This window comes from Lycium ferocissimum, unplaced genomic scaffold, assembly GCF_029784015.1.
Source record: "Lycium ferocissimum isolate CSIRO_LF1 unplaced genomic scaffold, AGI_CSIRO_Lferr_CH_V1 ctg1264, whole genome shotgun sequence".
NCBI classification, from domain to species: domain Eukaryota; kingdom Viridiplantae; phylum Streptophyta; class Magnoliopsida; order Solanales; family Solanaceae; genus Lycium; species Lycium ferocissimum.
The window spans coordinates 37411-48293 of record NW_026714452.1 but is presented as its reverse complement, the minus strand read 5'-3'; the positions used below and the strand labels follow the sequence as shown (position 1 = coordinate 48293).

Sequence of the window (10883 nt, the reverse complement as noted above, 5' to 3'; positions counted from 1 at the left end):
AGGTTCGAACCCCCACACAGTCAAAATTTTAAAAAAAATTCGCAAGGCAGAGTTTAAATTTCGCTATGCCCCCACCGGCATACACTTGTGAAGGAATTACCAAAGTTATGCCGGACCCAACATACTTATGCCTTATGGGCAGACTTGGCATAAGTATGCCGGGTCCGGCATAACTTTGGTAATTCCTTCACAAGTTTATGCTGTCAGGCATAAAAGTTTGCCCGTTAAAAGTATGCCCCCACCGGCATAAACTTGTTAAGGAATTACCAAAGTTATGCCGGACCCGGCATACTTATGCCAAGTCTGCCCATAAGGCATGAGTATATCGGGTCCGGTATAAATTTGGTAATTCCTTAACAAGTATATGCCGGGTCCAGCATACACGCGACCCGAATCTTGCCTTGCAATTTTTTTTTTTTTAGTTTATGCTTGAGCGGGGGTTCGAACTCAGAACCTCATGATTTCTGCGTGAACGTTCAGAGTTGCAATGCGAAGGGAAAAAATTAAAGACCAAAGAATATAAGGGGCATAATTTAAAGACCACAAATATGAGGGGCAAAATTTAAAAACCACCCCAAAAGAAGGGCAGTCCGCGCAAAAAAATATACTTTGATCCCATCATTAAAAAACCCAAATGCCATTACTACAGAATCCAATTTTTGTCGGCCTGTCTTCCAATTTCATCAACTCACCACTACCTTTATAATTAGAAAAACTACATAAGCCAACCAACAAGTTCCGTTATCGTCCAGCGGTTAGGATATTAGGCTTTCACCCAGGAGACCTGGGTTCGATTCCTGATAGTGGAACTCCTTTCTAATTTTAAAGGAGAGCCTTGGAGCAATGGTAAAGAGTTATATCTCTCTAATCTGGACCCTACTAACGCTGGATGTTTTGTGCACCTCAACACCATTCAAACCCATTAGAAAAATTGACCAAAGTTAATTCACATTCCAAAATTTTAAACTCCATTAGATTCACAATCGAGATAAACCCATTTGTCAGAACTTCTCCCCCATTCTTTACCTGGCTCCTCGGCTTATTCCTTGATTCCTTTGCTTACAATTCGTATATATTCTTTCAGCTGTAGAATGTTTAGGCAGAATTTTTCCATCTAAAGGAGTATTTAATAAGTATGGTGTTTTTCCAGCAACTTTGTAACAGAAGTGGCCAGGATAGTGTACAAATCACACTTGTACAAACTGATCAAGTGTCATTTTTTTTTTCCTTTCACATGCTTTCAAAAGATTTAGCACACTTTCTGTCACGCCCCAAATCTGGAGAGGTGTAACCGGTACTCGGTGCCACACTCGGCCCGAGCGAACCACTTTATACTTGTAACTCTGGAGGGATAACCCTCAACTTAGGCTGATAGGGCCTACCTGCACACAGATAATACTAATCGGCCGACAAGGCCACAATTTGGATAAACATAAACACTGACTATCTCGTCTGAACTGGGCACATACAAACATATATATATATATATATATCTGAGCAAGCCGACGAGGCTGCTATGATCGTACAAAACCAACAATACCGAAATAGGCATATACAAGTTGGCAAGTCTAACACACTGCACACTATATACAGGACTCGTCTATAAGCCTCTAGAGAAGCATAACTGAGTCATGGACGGGACAGGGCCCCGGCCCACCCGTCATGTCTATAAACACAAAAGGAAGACTCCACATAGACCTGGCAACTCCGAACAAGAGGGAGCTCACCAATCAGCTGATATCAAGTTCTGTCTACCGAGGAGGTCTGTCAGTTTGTCTATCTGTACCTGCAGGCATAAAAGCAGCGCCTTTGGAAAAAGTGACGTCAGTACGAAATAATGTACCAAGTATGTAGGGAAATAGATAACTAAAACTGAATTATAACTAAATCTGAAATACATAAATGTAACAAATGAACAAGGATTAGAGAAACCTGAGAAGTACACCTATCTGCCTCTACTCAACTCACAACCAAACTGTACAATCGAGTCTACCCGGCCACATCTGAGGCTCGGTGCGAACTACCCGGCCATGCGTGGCTCGGTGCATCTCTACCCGGCCATAGATGGCTCGGTGCAATCTCTACCCGGTAGTAGATGGCTCGGTGCAATCTCTACCCGGTCATCGGATGCTCGGTGCCATTCTTTAATAACAACCCAACATGCTATCAACAACATCTATACCAAACTATCATAATTCCATTACACAATCACGAGAGCTAACACTGAAAATACTTCTGACACGGGACCAATCTAATAATGGCAATATAATTCTAAAGAAATGAAAGTGGAATTCTTTTGGAAAGCAAGTTCTTTTGCTAGTCATTTCTGATTCGGAACATGTCAAGTATGAACTGAGATATGTGAAGACGACAACAGGTCTCTTTATACCTTTCTCTAGGATCACGAAAACAAGAATCTGATAAGAGTCTCTCGGAAACACGACACAACAATAGGGAGGCTATATGCTTCTAAGACAAGCTCTAGTCGATAATCTCGCTTTATGAAGTTTGTTAAGCTCTAAATTTATACATATACATTAGCCGATGAGGCGAACAAAATAATATACCAAAATATGAGCCGACAAGGCAAAAGACATCTACTATACATGACTGTCTACGAGCCTCTAAGAAGAGTATGAATATCATCATAGGGACGGGACAGGGCCCCGCCATGCCCATATATACACAAAAGAATAGTGCCCAAAAGTTGCAGCTCCGAATCAAATGGAGCTCCCCTATGCAGTCCCTGAACAAGCAGTCTAGGGGTCAAGTCTATCTCCCCGTCCACCTGCGGGCATGACGCAACGTCCACAAACAAAAGGACGTCAGTACGAATAATGTATTGAGTATGTAAAGCATAATCAACATCATAATAGAAGCATAATGAATGACATGAGATAGAGAAGTTATAAGATAATGAAGCCATTTATACCTCTAGCGTTGTTCATCATATTTACTTACCCTTTTTTTTAATGGGGATCTTCCACTTCATACATTTATACTTGTAGTAATATCGTACCCGACCCTAGAGGTTCGGTGTCTTACATACCCGACCATAATAAGGTTCGATGTTATACGTACCTGGCCCTACCAAGGCTCAGTGTTATCCGTACCCAACTGCAGTGGTGTGCGCGCGATAGGTATCATACCCGGCCATATAAGCTCGGTGTTACATAATAGTCATACATACTTAGACACGTATACATAAGAGTCTATAAGTATCATCAATATCATTACCATCATCGTTTTCATTACATCTATCCTTAGAGGATCAACTATCATATGAGGGAGGTAATAGCATTGTGAAAGTATCGAGGATCATGAGCTTTAGTAATATTAGAGATAGAGTCATTTGGAAGACGTTATGGAACTCATGAGAGGGTATATAGCAAAGGAATCATGCCTTAACGAAAGAAGGGTTAGCCTTACATACCTCTTTGTCTTCTTAACTACTTAACATTCACCGTCGAAGCTTGAACAATCTACATTTAGAAGGATTCATTCCATGGTTAAGCCTTAATGATACTCTTAAATTCAAACTAGAATAATTCATGATCTAATGAAAATTGGGCAGCATTTCCCCTATTTCATCAACTTCCACCATATTACAAAACAACTCCCAACAACCACAATAACACCCACAATATCATAATCAAGTAATCACATTCCATTGAGCCTTCAAAATTCATTCTCATGCTCAACTTATACTAACAACTTCACATCCATTCTTCGGACATTTTCATACAATGCTTCCTTATCACTATTATTACCTTCCATTGCAAGATTATACCCATATCATACTAAGAATCATGACTCAAGTTAGCTTACTACTCAAAAACATCATAAAAGCTACATTTAGACCTCATTTTCTACTTTCTTCTTTTACCCAAGTTGTTCAACAACCAAGCATTCATGATAACATGAAATAAGAATGAAAACTAACCTTTTATCTCATAGGAATGAGCTTTGGAGCAGCTATCAACTTATGTAAAAACCCTAGCTTCAATACCCAAGAATTTCTTGTAGCCTACTAACCTTAGCAAGACTTTTAACACATGGGTACCTTGATTCTCGCCTCTTGATCTTTGTTTTCTCTTGGGTTGGAGTGGAATATGTTTGGAAAAGGGTTTGGAGCTCTCAAGACTTGTGGAAATGTGAGAAATGAAATAAAAGAACAAGGGTCATCTATTTATACAAAAATTAAAAAGCTGCCCGATGGACTTATACGGACCACTTATACGGTCCGTATAATATTATACGGTCCGTATAAGTGGACCGTATAACACCACCATGGAAACATCCCTTTCTGTAAAGATCATGTTATACGGACCCCCCTTATACGGACCGTATAAGTGGTCGTATAACTCACAGTTATTTGAAACTTTCTCTTGTTGATTCGTTTGACTTTCAATCCTCGTGGAACCTTCTTGGCACTTACATAACACTTCATTAACTATACAATTGGCCCTATAGCATCCCCTCAAGACATTACCAAATAAATATTAGCTTAATTATAGCGAAAACCTTTCCGATCACGACTTACATTTCACTTCCTTCAACCAACTAAATTTCATATATTCATACAACTTTGAAATCTTATGGTGCGCACTTTAAGCTATCTAATACTTTCCTTAATCTCGTAAGGATTTCATAAGCACCTTAGCTCACGTTAGCCTATTCACAAGGCAACAAATCCAGAATTTCCGAGGTGTAACAAAGGTATTTGTAGTTTTCAATAACATAATTACTAAGGGTAAAATGGGAGAGAAATAATTAATATTGTCTTGAACTTCTAAAATGATAAATAATATGAGACAATTATGTTTAGAACGCACAACAGATAATTTGAGACAGAGGAACTATTCCCTCCGTCCCAATTTGTTTGACACTTTTCGCTTTTCGAGAGTCAAACAAGTTGTTCTTTGACCGTAATATTTTCATATGTCTTTTAAATATTTTAAATTATTAGTTATGGTGACTTATAGTACTTTTACGTGGATTCCAAATATGTAAATTTTATTTCAAAAAATTTAAAGATTCTATGTTCAAACACATGATCAAAATTAAGAAGTTTGACTCCCGAAAAGCAAAAAATGTCAAACAAATTAGGATAGAGGGAATAGTATTTAGTTAGATATCAATTGAATCAAAAATCAATTTATCAATAATTGAGGAATGTGCAATAATACTGGTTCCTAGGGGAGCATGCCAAATTTACGAAGACATATAGCTTTTAGCTTTGCCATGCTGCTGACTGGTTCAGTAAAAAAAGATAAAAAAGGAAACTGAGAGACGGAGTTAAACTTGTTCAGTTGAGGAAGCAAACTACTATCCAGCATAAAAAAAAAAAAAAAAAAAAAAAATGTAAGAGATAGTCACAAATTAGTTTTAGGGATAATTTTAGAGACCTCCCTCCACGCTTCCCTCTATAATACTCACCTCCCTTTTGGTTTGACATATTACACTTGCCTCCCTTACTTTAAACTTTTTGTAACCAAACTAATTTAAGTGATATATTTTCTCTAATATCCCAAAACTACCCTTATGTGTCCCCTTTTATTAAATTTTATATTTTAGCTATAAACGTACTCTAAAAATTTCCCAAATTCTGTAGAAGAATTCAATCAAGTGCTATTATGTTTTGTAATGGTTGATAACCTTATAATAAACAAAACTTTTTAATTTAGATCATCTTGGCCCTGTTAATCAAGAATTGCAAAGAAATTTGCTGATAAATATCCTTCTGATGGAGTTACCGTACCTTTTATTTATATTTACTCGTTAGTTTCTACAAAAAATATTACTGTGTTTTTTTACGTTCTACATCAGTCTAAAGTTTTATAATTTGTTTAGTGAATAAAAACGGTTGGCGCTTTTGCATCTAATATGATGTAACTAATAACCAAGGCTTGGCACAATAGCAATCAACTTTGGACAATTATTTACGGGATAATCTTCGTATTTATCTCTCTTCTCTAGAAGTTAAGATTTCAAATTAGTCGAATGTGTTACCATAAATGAGATAAACTTAAAATTGCATAAACTGAAATAGTCAATATGGTTGAAATAAATAGAATATCAAAAGAAGCACATCGCAAACGATAATACTTATAAAAACCTCAAGTGTCGCCAAATTATTTTTTCATTATTGTAACCAATATCAATGTCAGTAGTTTTATTTTGAATTCAAATATGGGAAAGATATCATACGTTCTAAATGTTTCTTCTTAGTTAAAGAATTGTTAGCTGCTTTCAAACAAATTGTAAAGTATAAAGAGTTTTTAAGGAAACTTTCATTTTGATGATTAAGGTCACAAAAGGGTAATTTTGGAAGGTTACACAAATGTAGTCATTAAAATTAGTTTGGTTACAAAAAGTTTAACACAAGGGAGGTAAGTGTAATATGTCAAACCAGAAAGGAGGTGAGTGTTATAGAGGTAAACGTGGAGGGAGATCTCTGAAATTATCCCTTAATTTTATTAAATGTGTCTGAACAGATAGTATCGAAACATACTCAAACAAGAGTCAACTATCAACTGGTTCCTCTGTTACACTGTTAGAAGGAAGAATTCAATACGCATCCCAATATCCGTTTTTTAGATATATAAGAAATTAGCTAAAGTATGGTCATACCCCTCCAATATATATATATACATCAATAATTTGAAGGATAAACCTACAAGAAAAGTAGGGTACGAGGTATAACTATTATCCAAAAGTAGGATAAAGGATAAATTAGGACTATTAGATAATAAGTAAAGACAAAATGAGGAGAAAAAAAAGTAACGAAGCGATCACACGAAATTGATCGTTACACAAAATGAGACTTTTAATTTCATTATTACATATCGCTGAATTTAGCGATACGATACAATCAGAGGCGGATCTAGGATTTGAAGGTGGCGGGTGCCACAAATTTCTTTAATGTACATCTTATTAGGAACGTGTATTTGAGTCGGGTCCATCGCTTTTTAGTTTATTCGGGTCAACTTAATAGGCTTTTTTTAATTTGTAATTATGAAAATTACATATCAAAAATCAAGAAACGAACATAATTAGCATCTTAAACAAGGAATCATACTCATTAACACCCACTAACAACAGAAGTAAAATCAACATTTTCACCAAGGGACTTGCATCTCTTATGTATATTAAAAAATGAATTTGCACAAGTAAAATAACATATTCAATAAGGAAATTACACCAATCAAAATAAGAAAAATAATAGAAAAACTCTTCAATAGGTAAATACACCCCATAAATAAATGTAGAATTAGATAAACTACAAGTTCTCAAAAATAAATCATAAATTTCATATTTTTTCTAAGCAGTGCTTACGAAATTTTCATCACAATTTAAGTAGTAAAGTGATTTAAATTGAATTTAACAATTATAGAATAGCACAAATTTTTATAATACACTCCCTCCGTCCATTTTTATTTGTCCATTATACTAAAAATATATGTCCACTTTTACTTGTAAGTTATATAGTTTGAAAAACCAAGACATAATTTACCATTTTATACTTATTTTACCATTATTATTAAGTACTCCAATTCATTTCTCATTTTATTTATTGCTTATTAAGAGTGTTCCAAGTCAAATATAGACAAGTAAACATGGACGGAGGGATTTTGAAGTTTCTATTTGTGTGTTCTCGCTAGAGATCACAGATAAAATAATAGAAAAGAGAAAAGACAATATAAATAATAAAAAGATAAATAGAAAAGTGAGATAACCGAAAAGGGAATTACTAGAACAAAGGAAGTAAAAAACACAAAGAATAGCGGGAGTCGAAAAATGTTCAAGATAGATTCAAACTTGTGTTTGCCAGCCGTGGCACCTTTGTTTAATTTACGACTGGGGGTGGCAGGATAAAATATTTAACCTAATTTAAGCAAATTACAACATAAGTATATAAAAAACTTATTAATCGAGGGGGTGCCATGCCCCCCACCCTAAAGGGTGGATTCGCCCCTGGATACAATAAAATTGAAGTAACAATCAAAACAAACATTATATTTAAACTAATTGCATAATACAATACGTGGAAAAGGCAGCTAATTGAAGTGCTAAATACATATTTTCATTCTACAAATTATATCTAGAACAAAAACTGATAAACTAACAGGAGTAATGTAAAGTGAGTGAACTAAGTAATCTATTTCTTTCGAACAAAGTAAAAAGTAAACTATTTATTAGAAATATTTCAACCAAATCTTTTGTAAAGATCATTTTACCATAAACCTTACCTACACTACCTAAGCCACTCTCCTGACGTTCCCCCAAAAGAGAAAACTAAAAAGAATCACTATTCAACAATCAAGCATAATTGGAGTCAATATGAATATCAAGAAAATCAAAATATTGAAATCACATCAGATATTCTACTCGGAAAAGGGCCAAAATTACTCCTGAACTTTGGGAAATAGTTCATCCATACCCTTCGTTATACTTTAAGGCCAATTATACCCTTACCGTTATACTATGGGGTCAATTATACCCTTATGTCTAACAGCTGCCACGTGGCATCATCCCAGCCCTTCAAAATTATTTTTCCCTCAAATAATTTTTTACCCACTAAAATAACCCAATCCGAATTTTTTTTTCCAGCCAAAGTGATACGGACCCAACCCATTACCCCTTGGCTGGAAAATAAAATTCGGGTCGGATTGGGTTATTTTAGTGGGTAAAAAATTATTTGAGGGGAAAATAATTTTGAAGGGCTGGGATGATGCCACGTGCCAGTTGTTAGACATAAGGGTATAATTGACCCCATAGTATAACGTTAAGGGTATAATTTGCCCTAAAGTATAACGAATAGTATGGATGAATTATTTCCCAAAGTTCAGGAGTAATTTTAGCCCTTTTCCGTATTATATTTCATCAACTATTTATCATGATGAGGCCACTCTCACGCAAATCAACGGCTCCTCTTCGTTGTCACAATCACCAAGTAGCGTAGTTTCTCCACATCCTGTGCACGTGAGCACCTGTGCTCTCGTTGCTTCATAATCCCAGTTTGTGGTCCCTACCACATACAACATCAGTCCAGCACAACAAACTTGGGCCGTGAGTAATCCAATCCAAAGCCCAACAAAGCCCAAACCTAACCGAAAACAAAGCCCAACAGCCACTGGCATACCCACAAAATAAAATGCTCCAAGATTCACATTAGCTGCGGTGGAGGGCCGGGCCGTACCACGAACCACCCCGCAGCCGACGGTTTGTGGGCAGTTCCCGATCTCGCACAACCCCAAAATTGGCAATGCAGCCGATGTCAATCGTAAAATATTGACATCGGCTGTAAACATTTTAGCCCATAAATTCCTCATTGACGTTGCAAATATCATCGCTAATAAGCCCATTAGGCCCGCTAAGCACATAGATGCTATGGCTGATACTCGGGCCCTATCGGGCTGGCTTGCTCCAAGCTCATTACCGACCCGAGTCGACACCGCAAACCCGAGAGAAGAAGGGAATATATATAGTAACGATGTCGTTTGGATCAACACACCCATTGATGCAACAGTAGCCTTAGGGTCCACTAATAATCCACACAAAATTATCATGATCTCATACCACCACCACTCTAGGCAAACAGAAACACAACTCGGCGCGGCTAGTCGAATAAGCGGCTTCCAGCCGCTCAAGCATTTGAAGCTCGGGTTCGTCCAAGTTGGCTTATGTAAGCCACTAATTTTTATATACATAATAAGGGTGACGAGTGCAGCCACATTAGATGTAGCCGAAGCAGCCGCAACGCCAGCCACGCCAAGCCGAAGCCGAAAAACGAACAAATAATTGATAGGTAAATGTAGAATGGTTCCGACTAAAGAAGCCAATGTGAGTGGATATGTAATACCTTGAGCCCGAAGGTATACACGAATGGGATGAATAAAAGAATTAGTGATAAGGTCGGGAAGTGAAAATATAAGATAGGTATGAGCCAAAAAGGTGATATTGGGTTCTTGATTTAAATAAAGAAGAATGTGTGAAATATTGAGCCAAAGGAATGTGATGGGTAAAGAACAAGAAAGAAGGAAAATAACAGACCTTTGTAAAGTTAAAGAGAGGAGTTTAGGACGTTGAGCACCAAAAGCTTGAGAACAAAGAGGTTCCATTCCAAGAGCTAAACCAGAGAGTACTGAATAACCTGTTATATTAGCAAATGCAATAGCTAAAGAACCAGCAGCTAGTTCTGTATCACCAAGATGTCCAAGAAAAAGCATTGAAAGAATTGAACGACAATAGAGAATCAAGGCAGTGAGTGCTATAGGGAAAGCAAGGTTGAAAAGAGCTCTAGTTTCATGGAGGATTCTTGATGGGAGAAAGAACAAGTAATTTGGAGTTTTTTCTTGCACCTCTTTGGGATTTTCTTGGTTTTCTAAGGTAGTTTGTGATAATGATAGATCAAGATACATATGGGATTCTTGTGATGAAGGTGGTTTTTGATCAATCATAGATATAATGATAGGATTGCACATAGTGGATTTCAAAAAAAAAAAAAAAAGGTTTAATGAATTTTTTCTTGTTATTTCTTAGTTTGTAATGGCAAATTCTTGATGAGGAGATACTCTCATGGAGAGCACTCTGCAGCTGCAAGTATCATCAACCGGATTGGTTTGGTTTTAGGGGATGGAAGAGAGGATTGAACAAATATATATTAATGAAGGGGTTGAGGTGGGGTTCTTTTTCCTTTGTATTTTATAATATATCTACAGCCTTTATGTAATGCTGCTACAATTTTGATTTTCCTTTTTGTTACCTTTTGAAGCTAGTTCATTTTTGGAATAACAATTAATGTTTATAATTTTATCAGGATTTACTTATTTGTATGTGGAGTGTCAGAGTTTATATTTCCAATATGTGTATTGGGTGTG

The 10883-nt window shown here is 36.5% G+C and overlaps 1 protein-coding gene across 1 annotated transcript; it reads right to left on the bottom strand.

Annotated features, from left to right (window-relative positions):
* Positions 1-8897: 8897 nt before the first annotated feature.
* On the bottom strand, positions 8898-10487 carry LOC132041974 (protein DETOXIFICATION 52-like). The gene has a single exon (XM_059432640.1). It carries the CDS (start codon positions 10485-10487, stop codon positions 8898-8900), a length of 1590 nt encoding a protein of 529 aa, XP_059288623.1.
* Positions 10488-10883: the final 396 nt, after the last annotated feature.